General features: G+C 47.1%; 1 protein-coding gene across 3 annotated transcripts in view; it reads right to left on the bottom strand.

The window, feature by feature from the left end:
• OPHN1 (oligophrenin 1) overlaps positions 1–23,959 on the bottom strand; it is a 64,252-nt gene that overhangs the window by 4,575 nt on the left and 35,718 nt on the right. For 2 of the 3 annotated variants that reach the window (XM_030496978.2, XM_030496980.1), the window contains 16 exons: positions 23,804–23,914; positions 22,975–23,079; positions 21,883–22,012; positions 20,460–20,560; positions 18,311–18,402; positions 18,108–18,186; positions 16,992–17,025; positions 14,903–14,965; positions 13,802–13,876; positions 11,775–11,859; positions 11,319–11,377; positions 9,749–9,854; positions 8,206–8,365; positions 4,020–4,167; positions 2,514–2,813; positions 908–1,073 (listed from right to left, as the gene is read on the bottom strand). In XM_030496978.2, the coding sequence (XP_030352838.1) occupies positions 908–1,073; positions 2,514–2,813; positions 4,020–4,167; positions 8,206–8,365; positions 9,749–9,854; positions 11,319–11,377; positions 11,775–11,859; positions 13,802–13,876; positions 14,903–14,965; positions 16,992–17,025; positions 18,108–18,186; positions 18,311–18,402; positions 20,460–20,560; positions 21,883–22,012; positions 22,975–23,079; positions 23,804–23,914 (1,814 nt within the window). The remainder of the gene's footprint in view (positions 1–907; positions 1,074–2,513; positions 2,814–4,019; positions 4,168–8,205; positions 8,366–9,748; positions 9,855–11,318; positions 11,378–11,774; positions 11,860–13,801; positions 13,877–14,902; positions 14,966–16,991; positions 17,026–18,107; positions 18,187–18,310; positions 18,403–20,459; positions 20,561–21,882; positions 22,013–22,974; positions 23,080–23,803; positions 23,915–23,959) is intronic. The other variant, XM_030496979.2, reaches the window with a different exon arrangement.

The following is a 23,959-nucleotide window of genomic DNA, read 5'->3' as shown; positions in this document are numbered from 1 at the left end:
GGTAACTCCCCCCGGTTTATATACTGGGCATGACGTGCTGTGGTATGGAATACCCCTTTGGCTAGTTTGGGTCAGGTGTCCTGTCTCTGCTTCCTCCTGGCTTCCCCTCCTCCCTGGCAAAGCATGAGACTGAGAAAGTCCTTGGTTGGAATAAACATTACTTAGCAACAACTAAAAACATCGGTGTTATCAGCGTTGTTCCCAGGCTGAAAGTTAAAAAACACAGCACTGCACCAGCTACTAAGCAGGAGAAAAATGACTGCTATAGCTGAACCCAGGACATTACTCATCCTTTTTCTTTTTTTTTTTTCCTTTTTTTTTTGATTCCCATTGAAGCTAGCAGGGTTTCTGTTTCATTAAAATCTGAAAGAAACTTGATGAAGCTGAACTTCATCCAATTTCCTTAAGAGAGACCCAAGCTGGATCTTGTCCTTCCCGGGGAAGCGTCTCATTTGAGAGGCTTGCTCAGACGCAGGCGGGGAGGGGCTTTCCAGCTTCACCACAGCAGAGAAGGTGATGCGACAAAGCTCAGCCCCAGGGCTGTATTTGAGAAGGTTCAGAGCTTTGCTTTTCCTGCATGTGCTTGCCTTTGCTATGGCCATGGCTCCCCTCCCAGGCTGTGTCCTCTGCACAGCTTTCCAACATGTCATTCAAACTGCACTCGCATGGGTGTTGGAGGGGATGTCCACAGGCTCCAGCTATTGTACATCACCAGCACTGGAAACCAATGTGGTATTTCTCCTCCTCCTCTTCCAAAATTACCATTAAGTGACACCAGCTTCTACTCCTGCTGCCTGGGCTGACCTCATCCCCCTGCATGTTCCCCAAGCCCCCGGGTGATGGCAGCTCCCTCAGGCTGAGCTGCCCATCCTGGGTACCACGTGCTCGCCAAGGGCTGCTGACTTACACAGATGAAGGCATCTCTTCTGCTGTTCCTGCTATCAGATCCGGCCTCTGCTCCAGCTTTGGAGGGACAGGAGTCCTGCATGGTGGGTCTGGAGGTCTCACCGGGGGACGCGTTATCACAGGCTTATCACCATGGGATCGTGGCTTAGGGACACCATCGCACTCACCTGCAAGGTTGAAGATTACAAACACTGAGCATGAAGCTCTGGTAGAGGGCTAGATATTTATGAAGAGGCATTAAACGAGTTAATGGGCTTAGTTCTGTCTGTCTATCTGTCTGCCCCAACATCCTCACTCTGATGGTGGCTAATAGCCAGAATTTAGGGAAAGAGTCCCAGAAAAAGGCAGTTCCCATTCTGCCTGTCCCAGCACAGCCTTTCTGGCACTAGAAAGAGGGTCTGATGTTGAACCTTGCGATGACAAACTTGATATAGATGCTGACTGCAAAGATGATATTGCCTGGGAATGACGAGCTTTCTTAATGAGAACCTGTGCAGTGCTGCTCTTCAAAAGCAAGAACAGCACAGTTGCTGATCCCTGCAGTCCGGGGCTGCTGCTTCTCTGAGGTTTTATCTCAGACAGTGGCATTACCTGTACTCTCCCCCGGCCTTCCGCTCTGCTCGCAGGAGTTCCTGCCTCAGCGGCTTGTCTTCCCCAAGGTTCATCCAACCTCATTATTCACTTCACCCTTTGAGACTTTCAAGGGTTAAGTGAATAAGGAATAAGTGTCAGACTTTACCTGACATCCCTGGTGACTCAACACCTTCCCTCCAGTGCCTGAGTATTTTATAAAGCTCAGCACCAAATACCTGCTGTTACGGCAATGTGTGCTGTCCTGCAGACAGCTCCCCGGTGTCTCTATAGAGAATACAAATAAAAACTATTTATATTTAACACCAACAGGTGAACCATTGAAATCAACATTCCCAGTAAGGCCTCAATAAACCAGAAACTACCTCATAGGCAGCCTGACAGATACAACCATTAGTATTTAATATGTGAAAGTGACTTTTGCCATTTTCCTCATCCTGCTGAGGAAAGCACTGACAATCCAGAGTGCTTATGGCTGGTTAGACTGGATACAAATTGCTTTGGGTTTAATGGTCTTTAGATCGCTACTCAAGCCTCAATTTTGAGACCACTGAGCTAGGTTGAGCTTAGCACAAGAGGCTCAGGTACTGCACAGAAAGCCTGACTTCATCTGATGCTGGTGGCATCTGATGGGCTCAGCAGGAAAAGCACAGCACTGGCACCAGCACCAGCTCTGCAGGCTGTCTCGAAACCTGGCAGCAGCTGCACCCCCAGTAAGCAACACAACAAAGGTACCCACTGTCTGAAATAAAACAGGACAAGCCAGGAGGCCAGGACCTGATCAAACCCTGGGGCTGCAGGCCCATGCCCACAGCTCAAGCTGTTCTGGTCTCCCAATCCCTCTTGCTGAGCTACATCAAGAGGACTCAAGGCGAGAAGCCCACCACCCACCCTGGCCAACCCAGCGCATGATGCACAATGGGGAAGGCTGGTTTTGGCGCCTTGAGTTTTCCCCAGAAGAATGGCATTCCTTGTGCCTTGCTTCAGCTAGGACTACAGCCCAGGCGCATGCTCACCCTCTCTGCCATATATCCCTGGTCGGGGAGCAGGTCTCTTGGCCTGGAGTGTGGAGGTCCTCAGGGCAGGGCTGGCAACCATGCCGTTGGCTGCCTTACTGGCCGACTTCACTCCTCCATCCTGCAGCCTGGCTACCATCTTCCCCACCTCTGCCTCGGTGCACGGGTGAGGCCGGCCCTCAGTAGGGGGACGCCCCGGCTCATCTCCCCCCAGCCGGGGTGCGGGCAGGCGGCTGCGGTGCAGTGGCTTGGGGACCTCCGTGCTGCTGCTGCCATTGGGGGTCTGGCTGTGCCGGTCTGCTGTGGAGCCAACAGGACAGACAGACATTGGGTTAGGAAGCAGCATGGAGGCATGGTGGTCTGTGCCCCACAGCCACAAAGCTCCTGGGGTGCCCAGGGACAAGCATGTGTGTGGTGGGGGATCGACAGACCCTCACCCTGAGCAAAACACAAAAAGCGAGTGGCTCATGCAAACGCTGAGGCATGAAGAAAGCTGAAACAGTATCACAGAATATACTTACGGTTTCTTTTAAATTTCCAGTGCTCTCGCTCATGACAAGTTGTGTACCATGCTTTTACATCCCTCCAAAAATCAATCAACTCATGCCTCTTGCTGTGCTAGAGGCTCAGGCAGGGGATGTAAAAGCACTCCTGTGAAACTGATTGCACCCTGCAGCTTTGCATCAAATGCTAATGCTTCTGCTCCCAGTTGGGAGAAACATTTAAATGCAAGGCCATCTCTCACTACATGAGCAGTCTTGTGATTTCCATGAGCAATCTGCATCAATCATGTTTTGCCGGTGCCAAAAAGTACACTTGTAGCATTAGGCCTAAAACATCATCAAAGCTCTAAAAACTGTAACAGAGGAAAAGACTTTGTCTCTGATGATGTGATCAAGGACACAGCCTGCAACGACAATTAGAGCAGGTCGGGTGCAGAGAGAAGCATGATTTTGCATTGATGTGCCCTTCAATATGATAACAAACGCCTCAGTATTGCCTTACAATCAAATGAATTTAACAGCTGAGTTGTATTTGGTCTAGAAAATACTGTCACTGAGTCCTGAAGAAGTTCTTGCTCTGGATGCACAACCAGCAGGGGCAGAGCTGGCCCTGCCGTTCCTCTCAGCACTGCCACGGTCTGCTACGACAGGGCTTCAGCAGCACACAGCCGCCCCTCTCATCCCACCACCTCTGCTCCTCAGCTGCATTTGCATCACTTTGCATTTTTGCCTCTGAAGCAAAACCTCTTAGCTTAGCTAACAGAGAATGCTGCAAGTAATGGGAAAAAAATTCCCAAGGAGTTTGAGTTGTGAGATGATGCAGCCTATGTGTGAGGATTTTTTTTCTTTCCTTACTCACTGAACAACAAACCTCACTGCTTGCTGTGTTTACCGCCTGGGAAGCACAGTCCTGTGATTGATATCTCTACTGCTCCCTGAAAGGTGCTAAAAGAAACAGGAGGGATGAGAGGCAGGTAAGGCACCACTAAACAGATGGACTGACCTCCACTTTCTTCCACAGAAGCACCGAAGAAGACGGGTCTTTCCCTTAGAGGACGTTTGGAAATGGTGATGGGTTTATGCCGCCGGGCAGCTACTCTTGGAGGAGGCACCGGTGGGGCTGTGGTGTCTTCTGGTGGGCCAGAGTAGATCTGTAAAGGCAGAAACATTTAGATGGCCTGACCCGAAGGGGCTGCTGCTGCACCTCCAGCCAAAGGTCCACCTGCCAGCACAGAGAGGGATGGTGGCCACCCTGGACACCTTCCCCACGGCCCCATAGCTCCAGCAGTGTAAGGTTCAGACCCCCATTCCCAGCCAAGCACCATGCTGTGCCAGGCAGCTGAGGACAGCACACCGCACCAGGAGCAAAGACCCAGCTCCTGCCTGGCAAGCTCCCACGCGCTGACTATGCCAAGGGCTGCCCCATTCCTCTCTGCTCTGCACCACGCACAGAAGTGGTCTGTGGCCTGAGACACGGCTGGCTGACCCCAGAGGGCTGGAAAAGCTGCTCCAAACCACACAGCCCACAAGAACCTCGCGGGGCCCTCGCAGCTGTTTACTCCAGCCCTGTGAGCCCCGTGCCTCTGTGGAGGGGGACAGACGGTGCCCTCAAGGGTCAGCAGCAACCGGGAGAGCCCCGGCTGCTGGGGCTGGAGCAGGGCCAGTGCTTTAGTTACACATCCATACATGTGTCCCGCTGTTGGCACTCCTCCAGTCAGGCTGCCTGCTCTGCACCTTGCACACCTCCTGCAGCGCTAAACTAATGAATGCAGCAAAATCGTCAATACTGACAAAATGCGTAGAAGCAAATTATCCTGGAAGAGAAGAAGGGAGCTTTGAAGATGACAGTTGCTGAGAAACATCAAGATTTCCACATCAGTGAGGCGATACAATCTACGGAAAGCACCCAAACAAATCGGTTTAGATTTAATGCTAAAAACCCTTCAGCTCTTGGCTTACAATGAAGTGTGTGGCACTATGAAGTTATCTTGGATGAAATACTGGCATAAAAACAATGCTGCCAAGGAGTTTTATCGCATTTTCTCATTGGTGATATGGCACGTATTTGGTTGGGTTTAATTTAGACATTACTTCTGTCAGTGGTTTTTTTTAAGAGATGAGAAAGAATTAAGCTTCCAGGCAGTTTCTTGAAGACCTGAACCACCGCACTAAAGACCAAACCCAACTGCTCTTGTGTTTTTCTCATAAAAATTAATTGAATTTATATCACGCTTTAGAGTGAGTTACTGCGGCTGGGGTGGCATGAGTTGTTGAGACCAGAGGCTGCATGGCCCATCCTGGAAGAATGCAGAGCTGGTCCCTTCCAGCTGTCAGCAGGAGATGGCTGAAACTCAGAGGACAAGCACGGGTGCCAGTCCCACCAACAAGCAGGGCCACTGTTCTCTCAGTGCACGCTTTGTTATGGAAGAACAATTTTATTATGCCACTCATAAAAATTTTAAAATGAAGAAATTCAACATTCTGATTTGATTAAGCATGACATTTTGGTAACTCAAATCAAAAGCATATTATTTCTTCTCCCAGCCAAAAAGCAGTTCTGGGAAATCAAAATGGGGATGAGAGAGGAAAACACGACCCACTTTAACCTTCTTGATCTTGAAGACCAGGGACCGTGTACCACGGTGAGGGTGGGCATGGGGCTCCTCACCCGGGCAAAGGCAGACCTAAACTGCACCCAGCCTGTTCTGCCCCTGCTTCCCCTCAGCAGACTCGGTACAAATACCATGAACTGGTACCCAGGCTTTGCTCCTGACTTACTGTGCCTGAAGAGAGGAGGAAAAACACACCCAGGGCAAAGACCCAGCTGACCCCAAATGGGTCGTTTCAGCTGCTTTTCTTTCGTTATTTGGTGACACACGGTGACTGCTGATGCTTAATGCCAAGAGGGGCTCTGCCCTTTGCAGGGGTACTACATTTTCTCTGCTCCAGAATACAAGGTCAGGTGCATTCCCCTTGCCTGGACTCAGAGGAATTTGCTGTGACAGAAACAGTCTATGATTTAAAAGCAGCAGCTCGTGTATTATTAAAACAGCAAATGATTACCTGCAGCAGAGCCATTTTTTTGAAACATCAACCTCATTCCTATATATTGACAAGAATCCAATATTGTTTTGTAAAGAAAAAGAGTAACTTGGAGGTTTATAAAGATACCACAGAATGCTGTTTTCACAAGATGCTTTTCCACATCTGAAACCCATGTTAAACCCCACTGCAAACTAATCTTTTTAAGATGTGGCTGCAGCCTCTGCTTTGTTTCTGCCTTCTAAATGAAAATCCAAGTTAAACAACTTGAAAGTACAAAGATATTGACAGATCCTCATATTTAGAAGGTCTGCACAGAGAAGGAGGCGTTTCCAGAATCATCAACTTCTTTAATTTAACTGAAATATGAGCTGTGGAAACTAATTACACACTAAGACTTCACGAATAATTTCTTTGTATCACACCATATAAACCATATTCCTCTCTTCCTTCAGACTCATTTGAAGTGTTTGCTCATGTGTGAGCTGAAGACACTTCCAGCTCTGAAGCTGAACCTACAAGCTCAATCTAATAAATGTTACTAACTTAACCTTATCGTTGAAGAAATTAAAAGCAAGCAAAGAGACATCTGGCTTAATTAAAGATTTAATTCCATCTCTTAGAGGCAGCAGTATAGATGATGTGTTGACTCAGCCTGCACCACGGGCTGTACAAGAGGGAGGGCAGAGGATCAGCTCTCAGCAAGTTGTGTGAGGATCCCAGCACACAAACAATTCACTGTTTTGCTGTGGGAACTTACTAAAAACATTCACAGAGATCTACAAAGAAACTGGCTTATGTTTTTCATGAGTTTCTTGTGTGGATGCTCAAAAGTCTCTCTGAGTTCTTTCATCCCATTTCTCTCATTTCAATCCTCGGCACCACAACCAAATCCCACACCACCCATCTGGTCCTTGTTTGGTTGTTCCAAATCCACATCTGCTTTTCCAAGAACCTTGCTCTTTCAGTTTTGGCATCCTCTTCCCAAAAAGGGAGCTTCACTTCTGTACATGTGCTGCCTTGTCTGCTGAGAGCGCTACCCCAGCCTCCTCACAACAAACAACATCCTTTAAAGGATGGTTTCAAACTTTCCCTACTCTAAGACATAAGAGATTGTTTGGGCACTCTGTAAAGCATTACAAAAAGCTGAAGGACCAAACTCACTCTTCTGAACCTAGCATTGTTACCAGGAAAGAAATCTGGTCCTTGGTACACTGAATGGAATGCAAATGCTCCTCAAGTTTTTAAATATTAACATACAGTCACCTATCCTCCAGCCACCCTGAAAACCCAAAGCAATTGTATCAGATATAGTACAAGGAGGAAGCACTAACACAGGAGACAGCGGAAAACTCTGCTTTCCATCAGGAAACAAAACGCCACACGAAAAAGCAGCTGTTGTCTACACATGAATCTTCAGTACCCACCACAGCAAACTAAGCCAGGCTGTGCATTCAGGCAATGCTCTCACACTAAAATGTTCAGCAAAGGTCTCGTGAAAGGCAAACGCTGCTGGAGCCTCATTGAGGTGCACTGCCCCATGCTCAGCACTACCCCGTGCCAAGCACTGCCCCACACAACAGGACCGGCCGCCTGCTCAAGTCTTCTCTGATAGCTCCACCCCAGGCAGCAGCTCCTCTCCCCAGGCCTGCCTGGATCCCAACAGATCGTAGGCACTGCCAAGTTATTTTCATCAGCCTTTCAATACTTGTCTGCTTTGGATTTTTCTCCTCTGTGTTGTATAGTGTCTCATCTTGGATTGTGCCTGTTGAAACCAGTTATGCTCTGGTCTAGCTCCTGTCTTCAGCAGAGGAAAGCATAAAGTCCTGAAATGTGCAGGCATAGATTTTTTGTTTTGTTTTGTTTTGTTTTTTTAATAAAGATTCCTCTTATTTAAAAAGAAAAGATCCTAGACTCAGGGTTTCCTTCAGAACTAGCTAAAGGCAATAGCAAGAAACATACCTGCTACATTTTGTTTCCTTCTGAAGCATTTCAGAACAGTGTATTATACAAAACCATCCCAGCCCCTAAGGAGACTCCGGAAGAAGGAGCAAGAGCTGTACATCGTTGCCACAGCAACAGTTTGCATGAACAGGATGGAGTAGCCAGGAGCTGTGTGGTGCTGCTCCCGGGACTGCTGCCTGTACCTTCCCAAAGTGCTCGATGAGGATCTCAACCACTATGTTTTGGAACTTGATGTTCATCATCGCTGCTACGGTGTCCTCCTGTGCACGCATGAGAGTAGGTCCAAATATCACCCCCATGTTAGATGGTGACATCAGATTCTCTCGGCTGTGCTCACATATGCTGCAGAGAGGAGGGAAAGAAGGAATAGGGTTTAGTTTGTTTGGTTGGTTTTTTTCCAATAGATCTTATTTCAAGCAATTAAAAGATGATACAGTAAGAATCAGTGTTTCAATTTTCTTCATTTTGTTTTAAGAGAATTTGTTTCCCAGCCCTTCCAGACACAAATCATGTCTCTAGCTCTGACAAGCACATTTGGCCAGGACAACCGTTTGGAAGAGCAACATACTGACAGCATTTTTATTTGATCCTTTCCCATTGCCAGCTCCTCTGTTAATTCTGCAATCAAAAGTCATCTGTGCAACATACACACAAAAGGAGTAATGTAAATTGGAATATCCTATTTATCCAGAACCGACTTTTGCTTTACTTTTCCCACTCTCTGAAGGAGGAGGACTGAATGCAGGGAGCACACTTCGGAGTTTTGCAATAAATCTCTACACAGCATCTTCTTTTCTGAGAGAACCACCGTTTTCACAGAGCAGAGCTCTCTCTGGCCAGGACTGTGCATGCCTGCAGAGCAGCACCGATGGCTGACTGAAGTACTGACCACCTAGGGGAGTACTACCTACTTACAGAAGTAGACCAGAGGAGAGAGACTCTGATGCTGACATGGAATGAATTCTGAGTTTAATTCTCGGTTTGCCCTGTAGCTCTGCTGTTAAAGAAGTTTCTGTCAGCATGAGAGGAGAGGGAACAGAATTTAAGCGTAAACACTTGAAGGAATAAACACAGTGACCACAAGCACAGCGTTAGCTTCATCAGACCGCAGCTCTGCCATTTACACAGGAAGGTTTCTAAAAACCACACAAACATGGGCACAAAAGGCTGGAACCAGGACCCACAGCCAGGTCTCCTCGCCCCAAAGACAAGGCACAGCACTGAGAGCCAAGCACTCACCTTTGAGTGTCAGGGTGTGACAACCCCAGATCACTCTTGCTTATTTCTGAAACAGTCCCATTTTGAAAACAGGTCCAAAAGTCCAAAGCAAGCCCTGTCATACAAAAGTCATTGGTTCTGCAAGCCCTGGTCCTTTCTGACCTGCACACAGATTGCTCCCTTGCTTTTGAGCTTGAGACCTAATGTTTGTATTAACTGGAGTGAGAGGTGACAATTTATAGCTATGCTGTCAGAGGGTATTTTCATGTCATAATTATTTTCTGCTTGGTGTGTGTCAGAAAGGGGATGAAAGTGGCAATTAGGAAGAGAAGCATCACTTAATGCAGTGGGTAGCAAAGATAACCATACCATCTGTGCAGTCCAAAAGTAAATTCCTAAAGGGACTGTGGTGGATACAATTTTGCAAAGCTGACACAGAAAAAAAAGGCTTGTTCTGCTGATTCCTTTACTCCCCTTACTCTGGCTTTAGAGAAAACTTCTGCTTACTTGACAAGGTGTTGTATGAGGAGCTCTAACATTTCTCTGTTCTTGTCAGGTAGTTTATAGACCAGCGCATGAATGGCTCCCAGCCTGTAATCCAGGTTCTCAGATTCTGGAAAGGTAACACAAAGAAAACTTTGTGCCCACCACTTTCAAAGTAAATACGTAAGATAAAGATAAAGCCAAAGAAAATCCGTGGGAGCCGTTTCTTCTTCAGAGTAGGGCTGCCTGGCCAAACTCAGCGATGGGAGGCAGAAGGAAAGTGAGATTACATAGCAACAGGGTAAATCATTGTGAGAAACGAAATGAAGTGGAAAGTGAAAGAAATGAAGCTTGAGAATAGAAGAAAAGAAGCCAGCGTGGCTGGGGAAACAGGCTGGGCATGGCTGGGACCTGCCCTTCGCACCCTTGCCACATACACCAGCACACCTGGGGAATGCACAGCCTCTCTGCTGGGTGTCTTATGAGCCCAGAGAGCTGTAATGCTGAACAACATGGTCAAATGTCTTCCAGGAAAAAAAAACTGAGTTCCTGACCCAAAGAGGTCACCCTTAGAAGCATAAATAATCAAGAAACAGTAAAATACTCAGTGTGAAAAGAGTAGTGTGGGATGTTGGTAGTTGGAAATCTTAATGGTGAGAGTTTCTGAGGGAGGGTAGGAAGGAATTACGGTTTTGCACGTACCCAGGCACCATTGGTTTAACCAGTAATGAAACTAATAAATCTTGGACTTGAGCATAACCAGTAGTGGTGGAAAATTTTCCTTTCCAAGAAAGAACAAGTGTAATTAATTCTCCAGAGGTCCAAGCTTAGGAGAGGTGGGCACGCTCCTACCCTCCCGTTGAGTTCAAGGAGGCATGGGGGTGTGAAGGATGTTTTAATCCAAAGTGTTTCTGAGTGTACCATGGATTTCCAAATGCCAGTACTCTCATGCTGAGGGAGATAACCAACTCCCTGTATCCCTCTAGTCTCCATTCCACTACACTGGCTCCAAAGATGCAGCCAGTTCAGACTTATTATGGCTTATATGAAATGGCCATAACAACAGGATGGCCGAGGACTGGCCAGTTCCACACATGCTACTTGGCCAACCTCTGTTAATAGAGGTAGTGGCTCAGTCCCAAGAGCTGCAGCAGAAAAATGTCTTTCATATACTAGTAGACACTTTGGATTCCACATTCCAGGACAAATTTCACAACCTAAAGGGTGAACCCACCTATTTGTAGGGCAACAGCACATCCCATTCCCTAACAGGTTTTAAAATAAATATATTAATACTATCGAGAAACAATTCTTCTGGGACAGTTGTGCTGATTTCAGGTTAGTTGACATCCCCTGGCTCTCCTGACCCTCCAAGAGCATGAAACCCTGTTGGAGGGAAGAGCACTGCAATAACAGCGAAGGGAAGAAATACCACATTTAAAGCACTCGGAAGAGAGGGTCGCTCCTCTTTCTATGGGGGAAAGTAGCCAGACACCTAGCGTCGGGCTGGCAGAGCTCAGTCAAGTGACTTTGATGTACACTGGTCGGGGAGGGCAGGGCTAGGGACTGGCGGCAGCGCGGCGGCGGGACTTACTGGCAGCCAGGACCAACTCTTTGTGGAGCTTGTATGTCATGACGGGTTCTGAGAGATTCCTGCAATAACCAGAAAGAAAACAGCTCTGGCACGGCAACGTGACCGACTCCTGGCTGAGCTTGAAGGACCGACAGGCAAACCAGCTCACTGTCCAGCACCACCAGTTCCCGGTAGCATCTTGCCCCCGGCCAGTATTATTTAAACAGCTTTCCCCATAGGATGGGGAGTTTCTACAAGAGGCATATTTCTCAATTAAAAAAGAAAAACCACCAAAGCAAAACAAAAAAACTCCTCCAAAACCAACCCAAAAAAATCCATTCATCTTCCCAAAGCCTTTGTCACTGCATTACCCCTCCCAACAGCCAGGTGTTAACATCTGGCAGTTCACTCCGCTTTTCATCACATCAGGCCCAAGCTCCTTTGCCCACTTGGGGCAGATGAGACCTGCAACACTACCTGAGATAAAACTTTAGTGAGCTGGTAATCGTCTTGATGTCCCAGTCGCCACTTTGGAGATCCACATCCCCTGGACATTTTGGATCTGAGGGAAGAACAAAATGGATTTAAAGTAAGGTCTGTCCTGAGGCTGTTAATAAATAGCATGCTCTCAGGGAGGGAATGCTTTTGAGACAAATGAAGCCACAGCAGCACAAGAAGAAAGCTGCCGATTCTCACGGCTGAAGAAGCAGAACAGCAGTACCAGTGTCGATATTTGGAAAGGCTGGGGAGCAGTGCTAAGAAAGGACACAGGAAGAAGCATGAGGTAAACTTTAAGCAGTGGTGAAAAGTTAGTGAGGGAATATTTTCTACAGTTTGTTTTTTCCCAGCACAGCCAAGACTGGCAGAGTAAAACATTTCAACAGATCCAAGACAAGCTTTCTGGTATCAAAATAATCTCAGTGTTCTGCTCCAATCCCTCCTTCGCAGCTACTCCCCTGAAGGCTTTTCTGGAAACATCCCCTCTTGCTGCATGGAGAGGAAGTAGCTTAGAGAAGGAGGCACAGCAGTGTAGAGGTACACATTGCCCCTACCTACCCTCACCAAACAACCACATAATTTCTGTGATATGATGAAGGACATGGGTGGAGGATGGGGGTGGCTGGACTAAGAAAAAAAAACTGCATGAGTTATTTTAAAAAGAAATAGAACTGAAGAGGGGAAAAAAAAAAAATCTATCATCTCCTTACTGAAGCTCAGGATGAAACCGTTCTGCAGCAGTTATTTCTGTGGCGCTGGACTTTCCATCCTGAGCTCATAGACAGTGGGGTGGCAAGTGGTTAACCAGACCAATGCACATAAATGAAATGAAAAGCCACTCACTGGTGGGGTTCAGAGGAGAAAACCACAAAGCTACTCACAGGGAGGGTGAGAATCAAGAAGCAATAAAAACTCAGCCTAAAAGTAATTAGTCATCAGGCAAGCATAACCAAAAGCTGTCTGAAATACGGCTCCACAGGAACCAGGCACAACTATACATCAGCACAAACCAGCCATTTTAATAAACAACAACAATAATAAAAGCAATAGTAAACAGTAGTGAAAAACAATAGTTTACAGAATATATCAATACCAGATGGCTGTGCAGGGAGCTGGCATGAGCATAAGGCACACGTATCAGTGTGAACCTGCTTTCTGCCCTGTGCTCCAGGGGCTCCCCGCCTGCCTGAGCCTATGGGAACCATGGGCACAACGGTCTTAGATCCCAGCCCAGGAGCACTGTGTCCCCACACATAGCAACGCTGCTGAGCCCCACAACCTGATGCAGGGAGTTTAACCATCTCTCCTACAAAGACTACCCACCAATCTACCTGCTCGTATGAGATACAGGGCTCAGTGCACAAAAGGGCTTACAGCAGAAAGCCATACACATTGCTTTAGTAACATATACATTGCATATGGTGAGGTATCCCAGTCCTTCCAGGTGAAAAACTCAAACCAGGGGAAAGGCCTCTCTGCAGAGGCCACCATCCCACTGTAGTACAGCTCTCCGTGATACCCCACTGAGAAAAAGGCTCACCTGTGTGCCAGACCCATGGGGCATGGTAGCTCCCCACAAACAGCCAGGCAAGTCCCCAGCACTGCAGGAGGGGCAGCGGGGCAGAGGCCAAAGGCAAGGGCTCATCTCTCCTTGGCCAATGTCCTGCATCCCAGGCCTGCAACAGGAATGTGTCCCCAGCATGCAATTCCAAAATGCCTGGATATTTTTAGCACAGGATGAAAAAAGGCTTGTGATCACTGCTCCAGGGTCACTGCCTCCCTTTGTCTTGCTGCTGCTCACTTAACTTTAAATGCAGGTTGCACGACGAACAAATAAATGCAGTTGCAGCAGAAAGCCCAGAAAAGAAGGGGAAGATGGGCCTCAAGGGGCCACAGGGACCAAAAACCACAGTGGACATTTCTCACTGTAAAACCCAATCCTCTCTGTCAATATAAAACAATACAAACCCAGGACAATCTAGTTGTGCAGAATAATTAATTCTTACCAAAAAAGGCGTTCAGCAACTTCTGCACCTGAATATTGCTGCCAACAGTCCGGTAGATGCCCTCCGTAGTAATTCCTAAGCAGGAGAAAGCCGAAGAGCGTTAGGAAGGGTCTTCCCCAGCTGGTGGGAAGTCCAAAGGCCCCATCTAGTGGAACTCCTCTCCTGGCTGTCGGGTGCTGGCTCAGTAGAACTGCTGATATATCCTGAACTACCCCAGGATATTCCCCACACACTGCCCCATGTGGGCACGATGTGAGGCACGATGTGAGGCACGGCCACTCATGCAGCAGGACTTGGACCTTCTGTCGGGATCATGTCATGGTCAGGGGAGCCCAGCCAATGTGCAGAACACATGCTCAAGCTGGCAAGTCCTACCTGCCAAAAGGTGCCATTTCTGGAGGGTGCTGCTTGACACAAACTTGTTCAAATTGTCTCAAAACCCAAACATGTTTAAGCTGGTTCTTTGAAAATATGAGCCAGTGTTAGGAAAGACAGAAGTGTTGGATTTGCCTGGCTCTGCGAGGAGGGTCTCATTGCTCTGCTCCTCCCCAGCTCAGCAGGGCTTGGCTGGTCACATCTCCCGAAGGTTCTGGACACTAAACCAGGCACCTTTCCCTGTGGCATCTAGCTGTTCTGGAGTGATCTATCTTTGTCCTACAGCCCATGCTGGCCGTGTATGCTGGTACAGGCTGGGCACTTCATGAAAGACCAGAGGGTGAGCTGTCAACCATCAGCCTGCTTCTGTCCTGCTACTTTTAACAAAATGGGTCTGAGTAACCCTGTACCCCAGGTATCCCCTGCCTGTCCCCCAGTACAGCGAGAATTCCAGAGCTATCGTCTGTTTTCTCAGAGCCAAAGATAAAGAGACCAGTGAATGAAAACAGCATAAAGGTGGAAATTCAATCCTAACCAAATGTGGTATAACAACATTCTGGACCACACAGGATTTCTGCTCCTCTGGCATGCATTCTTCAGCTAAAAGTCAAAGTCTCAATTCTTGGACTAACAGCACTATAACTGCTGAAAAAACAAAACAACTCAAGGCCTCAGGAAGCAATGCCAGGACAGCAGCACCTCCTGATGCCAGGGAGAGCAGCTTACCTTTCGTTTCCACAGCATTGATGCACTTCCGCACGAACTTGAAGCCGACCTCGTTCAGCTCCACTGTTTCAAAGAAGGGAAGCAGTGTTACCTGCCCGAACACCAGCATGCAGCTCCCCATGGAAAAATACTGGGAAAGCCCCATCCCAGGACCCTGCTCAGCACACAAAGCTCAGTGCCACAGCATGTAGCCAGGTTCACAAACACATTTGCATCGCGTGCATCCCTCCAGAAAAACACAGGCATTCTTTAAATCCTGACAAGGAATTATTACTTCTGTATGTTGTCCATTTTTCCTTGAATTCACTTTGAGTTACAGCACTGCTCCTTATCCTCTTTCTGTCTTTAATAATAAAAGCATAAATCAGAGGCCAGCCACATGTGAGTTTGTATCATCTGATAAGGAGCTGACTAATATTTCCAGAGCGCTGCAAAATCTGCAGTTAAAGCTCACCACACCACAGGATCATGTAATTTCTGCTTATCTACCTGACTACATTAAAAAGCAAACCCAATACAGCTTGATAGGCTGAGTAAAGCAGAACGCTGGCTTTTGTACCACTATTTAACCCCGGGCTGTCTTTGTGCCTGCCATGCAGGCATCATGAAGCAGGTAGGAAGTCAGGATTTTTTTTTAGATACATATGTCCATTTCTGTAATCACACTACTATTTCTGCTAATTTTTCTGGGATATCTGTGAAAGGATTGTCCAAATTATACTATATATATATAGTCCAAATATATATATACACATATATATGTGAAATATCTTTCTGTTCAGTGCCAACATTTATACTGAATTTCTTGTAAATGACCATGCTGTTGGTGGTTTGGAGTTTTGGGGGGTTGGGTTATTTGGGGGGAGTGGGGGTGTTTGGGTTTTTTTGTTAATCTTTTTAACATAAAATAACATTTTACTGGAAGAAACAGCCCCAGGACACATCTGGACCAACTCCAGCACATTTGTCACAGCACAGGCCATGCTGGCAAATCCTATGAAATCACTGTATTTTCAGCAAGATGTTTATAACAACTCTCTCTTCTATGAGCAACGGCAATGAAAAGCTCTAACGCAGGAATGAATAAAGGCACCCTCAAGCACAGATCCACTTGGTAGTTGATACTGAGTGGTATGATACGACTAAGGCAAGTATGGTAAGTCTTTCTAGCTCTAATCTATTAAAAATAGTGTATTTACTCTTGTACAACACTGAGTCACATTCCTTCCAAGCGTGTAATGCAAACAAAGTCAAACGACAGGTTTCATGCTTATGCTTCTGATAACGCTACCTCCATGCTCATTAAAGTCAGCTAATTAAAGTGTTGATAAAAGTAAACTCTAATATATAGAATGCTAATGAAGCCACAGTGTTTCCCATGTGCAGCCATGGCAGTGCATGCTCAGCCTGCCCAGGGCTGTGGCACAGTGGGCAGGGTGCACCCTGCTTGTGAAAAGAGACATATGGGACAAGGCAGTGGGATGGGATGGGAGCTCCAGGGAACTGAATGCCACCTCTATTTTTCTATTATAATATTTGCTAAAAGAAATTAGACATTAGGCAGTTGTTCTTCCCTGTGAGGGTGCTGAGGCGCTGGCACAGGGTGCCCAGAGAAGCTGTGGCTGCCCCATCCCTGGCAGTGTTCAAGGCCAGGTTGGACACAGGGGCTTGGAGCAACCTGCTCTAGTGGAAGGTGTCCCTGCCCGTGGCAGGGGGTTGGAACTGGATGAGCTTTAAGGTCCCTTCCAACCCAAACCATTCCATGATTCCATGAAACGTCCTCAAAATCTCCTGCTGATCTTTTTTCCCCTCTGTTATGCTGGGGCTTAAGAGGTGCACATTGAACTCTGCATCCCGCTAGTTCTGGCTAAATAAAAACTGCAGATTACAATTGATGACTTTTACCATTTGCAACTCATTCTTATCTGGCCTCAGTATCAGACACTGCAATGGAAAGGAAAGGAGTTCCATGGAGGGAACACACAGTCTATTCAGCAGAAATTGAGGACGAGTGTATCGGCAAGGAAAACAACTGCCCGACCTCCGGACAGCTTTGACAGCTCAGGGAACGGCAACAGAAATCACTCACTTTCTTCCTGTTTTGTGATGGGACTGTGGTAGATCTGAAACGGGGGAGGGAATGGAAAAGGAAGAAAAAAAAACATGCAACATGATTCAGTATTTATTTTCTAAAGAAAGTACAGCACCCCATAAATCACCTGAAGCCAATCACAAACAGTAAGGCAACGTCCCAAAGAAATGTCATTTTATAATTAAAATGGAAGATAGGAAGATACCATTACCTACACAACAAATTACTTTTTTCTGACTTTCTACATTTCACTGGAGCACCTGAATTGGAAACTTTGTATTTCAGATGCCCTGTAAAAAGGGCAGCTGGACAGTCTGGTACACATGAGTTGTGGGTTTTTTGTTTGTTTGCTTGCTCTTAAAAATTCAAGTGTCAAGACATTCCTTCATGCCATACAAAAATACATCTTGTACTTATTAATAATAAACAGTGAGTGCCAGTCTTGACAGAAAATCAAAAATTCTTTATACATAATAACATGCTGTGCAAGCTGAATGAGTCCCGGACACCCTGAAGCAACTGGCTGTCCAGCACGAGCACACTGACCCTCCATGCTCTCCCATGTCCTGTCCTGTTTAAATGAGTAGGAGAAAAGTGCTGTGGAGCATGCCCAAAGACAAAGGGAGCTACCAGAAATGGTTTTCCCACACTGCAACATCATGCTGCCCATGTAGAGGAAGATCGGAAAAGTGTAGAGGACTGTGCTTTGCTTAGATTGAGGGAAGGAAACACCAGTAGGCACAGAAAGGTGGTGAACACGGGGCACAGGGTGGCTGCTCCCACCTTCCCAAATGCTGCTTAGAGCAGGGACAGAGAAAGGTTGGAGAGGGAGTTGTGAGCAATAGAAATACAGAGCGCTCCTGACTCTGTAAGGCCACAGACTTCAGGCAGCCTGGCACAGCCAGGGTTGTACCAGAGCTTTAAAGGGGGAAAACCAAAATCCCCGTTGCCAGCTGTGCCCGAAGAACAGCACAAAGCCCTGTCTCCGATGTGCAGTGGCTAAACTGGTGACTGACTTATGGATAAGTGGTAGCTGTCCCAGCTCTTCCCCAAAACCCGCCGGCAGAGGACACTGCTCGGCAGCATATGGGCAACAACTCCCGGAACACTTACCGGCTCCTTCCCGTCCATGGCTTCCATCCACAGCCTTCGATTGGCTTCCGAGAGGGCCTGCAGTGTGATGGTCCCAGACCTGTGCAGAGTTCATCCAGGGACAGGTAGGAAAATGAAGCAAAATTTGTTTGTAACAGACAGCAAGGAGCGATTTCATCCAGTTTTGCAAGGTTTGGAGGCCGTCTGAACACAAAGCATCTCACCTTTCATTAGTTTCAATGTCGAAACAAAACCTTTTGTCTATAGAGTCAGTCTTCCTCCTCACACAGGATTTCAGTGTCAGGTCTAAGGTGCCCTAGGAGAGAAAATGAAAGCTAAGGTTAGAGGAAAGAAACACAGGAGAAGATTTCAGGTTCCTCAGCACCCTTAGGTTGCAGCCTAGCCTGGCATTGCCCACAGAGCACCAGGCGCCCAGGGGTGCCCTGGAATCTCATGGCACTGGTACCAGGAGCAGAGACAGTCCTTCCCACCATCAACAGAGATCAAAGGCTTTGTAAGCCTGGCTTCTTCTCCTCAGCCACATATTGTTCTAGGTGTCACAGAACTGTCCTGCAAACAAGTGCTAAATATCTCAGCAATGAGCAGTATGCTTCCACAGAGCAGGAACTCTTCTGTAAACAAACCTCACCAGGCAGCCACTTGGTCTTTGAGGCCAGGACCAGGCTAGCCTGCTATCTGACACAGCTAGCTCCTATTTTTCACCAGGGCTGATCAGTTATGCATAGCATTCATGGTCCAAAGACCTTTGCATGAAATACCTTGTAGGAAAGGAACGCTAACTGGCCAAATCTGGAGTAGGTGCACTCTGAAGTGAGGCTGGTGCTGTGGGGCTCAGCTCCAACCCTTCGCATTCATGCCCCATACTCTGCAGCAGAGTCACTGCAATGTGATCATGAGATCTCCACAACTTTGTAAGAGACTGTGCAACCAACCAGCCCCCAGGGTGAGTGTGCAAGCCTGGAACGTGTTAATCCCCTCAACCCTCACTGCTGCTGTGTCTGCAAGACCGCCAGCAGAAGCGGATCAGGCAGAGCATGGAGCAAGGACAGCCTCCTCCAAGATTACTTCCATCCTACACGCCGTGATGATAATCTCCTGGCTGTATTTTGTGTGTGTGCTGGTTGTTTGGGGTTTTTAAGAGAACTGCCTGTAATCACAGCATTTAAAGTTGTGTGGCCAAAGGTGCAGATTTCCAGATTACAAGGGTTTGGGAAAGGGACTAATTTACATTTTTACAAGCCTCTACTTTCATTAACTTGCCCTACCAGACATGTTTATGGCAGAGATGACAACAGACCAGTCAATAGTTTGGACATTTCTTTGCCAAGGTCTCTGCCAAGGGCTTCCAAAAAATACATTTTATTTTATTGTTGCAGCATGCAGAGGGCTGGCAAAGAACAGACCATGAGATCACAAACTGCAGAACAGCACGCCTGACTGGGAGTCCCCAGGGGACATTGCTCCATGGCAGAGGGGGCGGGTGGACTCAGCTGGATGCACTTGCTGTGCTCCGTCATCCGTGCCTGCATCCTACCCCTCCTCTGTCATGTTGAGGAACTGCAGGGAACTCCTAGACACAGTGGTAAGAACCAAAGCACTTTGCCAAAGAAGCCATTCCCCAGACCGTTGCCTTATTGCAGTTTAGAGCTGCAATGCTGCCCTCTCCTACTCTCCTAACACTGGTCCCACTCCCATGTAACCAGTTCCAAGAACAGAAATGAAAATCACAAACCAGTGACTGTGCCAACATCCAAAGGCAGAGAAATACCCCTTTTGGAAGCACTCATCTAATAACTCGAGTGATTCAAGTACTTGCAATCACTGCCAGAGGGCTACGTGCAAACCAAGCTGCAGGTTCACTACCCATGTGCATGGACAAATATAAAAATTAGCTTGCCTGGAAAGGCAGAAATTTCAAACTAGACCAATCTTGCAAGTCACCACTGTCTGAATAATGCTCATGTTACACAAACCTGCATCTCCACTGCGAAACCCTGCAGGGCTTCAGGCCATTTTGGGAGAGAAGGAGGTGAAACTTCTCTTTACAGAGGTGCCTTTCAGGTTGCACCAAGCTCCCTGCCTGTGTGACCAGGCAGGAGGGGAACATGATGCTCTGCTCTGTGGCCAGGACTCCTTCCACAGCTGCAGCCTCAGGACCTAGCCCAGTGCCAGCACGTCTTGAGGACTGGTGCTGCCAGACAACTGCTCTGACAGCAGGGCTGGCCTGTACTGCCCTGGGCACGGCACCTGGATGTCTGTTTGCTTACGGAAAGAGATGATGTGGGCAAACTGAAGGTGAGACCTGACGGCTGGGTCAGTGTTTGCAGACATCCCTCCAAGAAACCAACTCACTTGCTTAGCTCCAGGCTTCTGGTCCATGGGTGTCATCCGTAAGGTTTTTGCCTCTTTCTCATACTGGCAGTAATACTTCACCCAGGAGATGCCCAGCGCCCCTGCAGAAACACACAGGAAGCTGGAGTCAGAGACAGTGCCTTGGCTGGATGCAGCCGGCAAAGTCTGACCAGCATTACCCACATGACCACCTTTCTCTGGGGCCAGACACTGCTGGCCCTGTGAGGACAACTCCTTTGACAGCATCTCCACTGGGAAAAGCCCGGAGGAGCAGGAGGAGGAGTGAGGCTGCAGCTGCCTCCAGTGACCTCCCAAAATGCTGCTGGTGAAAGCGCGTTTGTGGGACTTTGGTTGGAAGCCAAGCTGGTTTGGCCAAGTCCAGCCAAGACCTACACTGGCAGGATCCTACGTGGCTGGAATGCTTGCTTCACACGGACCACTAGTTTTTCCTGTTGATGAAAACTTGGTAGTAAAAACAACAGCCTTTTTAAAACACTGAACCTTAGTTCCTACGTATATCATGCTAGATTTATCAACACTTTTCTTTGTTGTCATGCCTAAACATATTTATATGAAATACTTGAAATAGCAGTTTTTTCTGCAATTAGTTTTTAACTTGCAGTTGTCAGGAGGAACAACTGTCTTCAATTTATAGGGGAAACATAAATAGAGGCAGCAACCAGTCACTGGCATGCAGGAACATGTAACATTTGTGGTCTAAAATTAATGTCTGTGTGTTTTCTTTTAAAAGCAGGATAAACACACATATGAACATCTGTTTAAATACATTTGTATGTATAATCCAAAAATTAGTTGTGCGCTAAGTTGTCTGTGGACTCAGAGGCTACAGCTCTGCACACAGGCTTTTCTCTCCTGAGCTTGCATGGCCATGGAAAGCTACAGCAAGTATTTGCAAAAGATTGAATTTGGTTTGATTTGATACTCCACAGAATGGCAAGAAGTTTCACTCTCAGTAGTTTAACTTTGAGCGCCGGTTAATGCTTCAGTTGTGCTCAGATGCTCTCAGAGACATGTCGAGAGGGAAGCTGGGCAGGACACCAGATTTGTTCTGATAAAACGCAGCCAATGTGCAAACTACCAGAGGTCTGGTCTCTCCAGTGGTACAACAGAGTAATAAATCTCATCTAATTTGAGTGCAGGGCAATTAGCTCCTTGCTTACATGGCTCATGAAACTTGGAGAAAGCTCTGTGCCACCGCTGAGAAAGCTGGCAGCTGAAGTTGCTGGTGATGCCCTGTGCACTGGCAGGCAGTGACACCCCATGCAGCACAGCTCACAGCGCTGCCGTGACTAAACTGGCCTGGGCACAGGAGCTGAGCGCAGCCCCTGCTGTGGGGCTGTGTGCAGGGCAGTGCAGGCTCCTATGTTTTTTAACGCATTCATGTGCATATAAAAGCCATTACATTTCTCTTGAGTGTACAGATAGCCCTCGATGGTTGGCTGCCCAGGTAGCTTGCAAGTGAGGGGGGCTTCCTTCATCCTCTTCTTCAGGTCTTCCAGCTCCTCCCGCGTGCTGGAAAAATGATTCCTTGTCTGTTAGGAGAAAACAAAACAAGCACATTTGAACATAAGCAAAGAGCAAGCTCCAGGTATTCCTGGTCAAACTTTAAGTGCTTTGGCAGAAATGAATCAGTCCCCAATGTACTAAACGTGGCAGCCACACCAAATATTCACATGAAAACTCCAGCTAAAGGAACAACTGGACTCTCAAAGATGATTGAAGACACATGGTTTAACATACCATGCGTGGAAATGGTGTTGAGGAGTCATGACTGGGAAGGACACTTGTTCTTTCAATAACAGAAACTTAGCACATTTTAAGGCTAGGTGGAGCAGAAGGAAGCACCTGAACTACTCTTTGCACCATTGTTTAGGTAATGGGTGTATTCTCCTACAAAACTTTCTCTACAAAACTGCTTAGCACCAGAGTCATTTTTAAAGAGTCATGTCAACACAGGGTACAAAATCAGGGTATTTTTGTGGAACACCACTTACACCAACTAATGAGCCAGCAGTAAACTCAGCTTGGCACAGATTTATAGCTGTTGTTCCATGGGAATGCAGGCCAACCATGAAAGACGGAGGATTAAGGAAACAGGACACAGATATTTTACCCCGTGAGTATACTTAGCCAGCAGCGGAGCTTACCAAAGCACGTAGTAAGCTGATACCATAAAGATCAAGATTGGAAGCCTTTTTAGAAGATGTGTACCATTTCTCATGAAGTTGGAAGAAATTCTTAGGCTTGTTTATGCACAAGGTTAAATGACATAATTGCAATCGCCCCTTCTAGAAAGAGAGAGCCACTATAATAGCACCTGCAGACTCTCTCATGCAGGAGAGGAGAACTGAGAAGGACATAACTTTATCTGCACCTCCTACAATGCAAACATGAACAGTCTGTTTTGCAGGGAAAAGCCTTGCCAACAGAGGTATTTAAATACAAATGAGAATAGAAGTCATGTGAAAAATACTTGAGCTGGGCAGGAACTCACATTCTGCAGGCTGAGCTGAAGCTGCTGTTTATAAGGGAGGAAATCCTGCGTGAGTTCAACTGTCAGGTTGTTGTAAGTAAAGAGGCTGTGGAGAAAAGCCAACACCTGGAAAAGGAGGGAAAGGACACAGATTAAACTCCTCTTCTATATTTCTAATCAGAGGGAAAATAGACAGGAAGCGGGGTTTCAGAAATTACATATACAAATTCATTTTTTTTTCTTACAATGTTGAAATAATGCAAGTCTTAGTATGACTTATCCACCACAGTGTCCCTAAAGCCCAGGTCTACCACCCACACATCTGTCTTAATAAAACACACCCAAAATGAAAGACCCTGCTGGGAGAACAAGAGCAGATCTGCAGATTGCTCGTCCACAAGACCTACATGATCCCACGCTCAAGCACGTCTGGCGCCAGGGTAGAGCCACTTGTCCAGGGCAGGGTGCCTGAACACAGATATGAGCTGGTACCACTGCAGCCTGTGCCGTGACAGGTAAGCAAACCAGATAACAACTCTCTTCCTGTGAAGGCAGCTAACACTTACCAAACACAAGGTGTCCAGGACAATTCATAACAAGACCTACAGCATCCAGCCTGTTCCTCAGGATCAACTTACAGACATGAGAAACAAGTCTGTGGTTTCATGATGCTCTGGCAAACACTACTAAGGCTGTTAAACTGCAGCAATCCAAGTGTGCGAGATTAACTCCATCACAAGACTTCCCAGGACCCAATCCAACCTGGTAACTCATCCCATCCTGCGAATGTCAGCAAATCAGCACATCTGAGCATCAAACAACAAGGCCTGGAAGAGAAGGGAGCTCCTACCGGTTCAACAATACTGAATTTCTTGCTTTCCTGTACTTCCTGGATCTGGTAAACATACTCAAGGGAGGACTCAAAGAAATTGTGTCTCTCTTTGTCAACCTGAAGGTCAGCCTGGAAGAAAGAGGGAGAGGAGGAAAAAGAAAATACATCACATCT

Source organism: Strigops habroptila, chromosome 9 (genome assembly GCF_004027225.2).
Source record: "Strigops habroptila isolate Jane chromosome 9, bStrHab1.2.pri, whole genome shotgun sequence".
Taxonomy (NCBI): domain Eukaryota; kingdom Metazoa; phylum Chordata; class Aves; order Psittaciformes; family Psittacidae; genus Strigops; species Strigops habroptila.
Note: the sequence above shows the minus strand (reverse complement) of the source record. Positions and strands in the feature narration are given on the sequence as shown.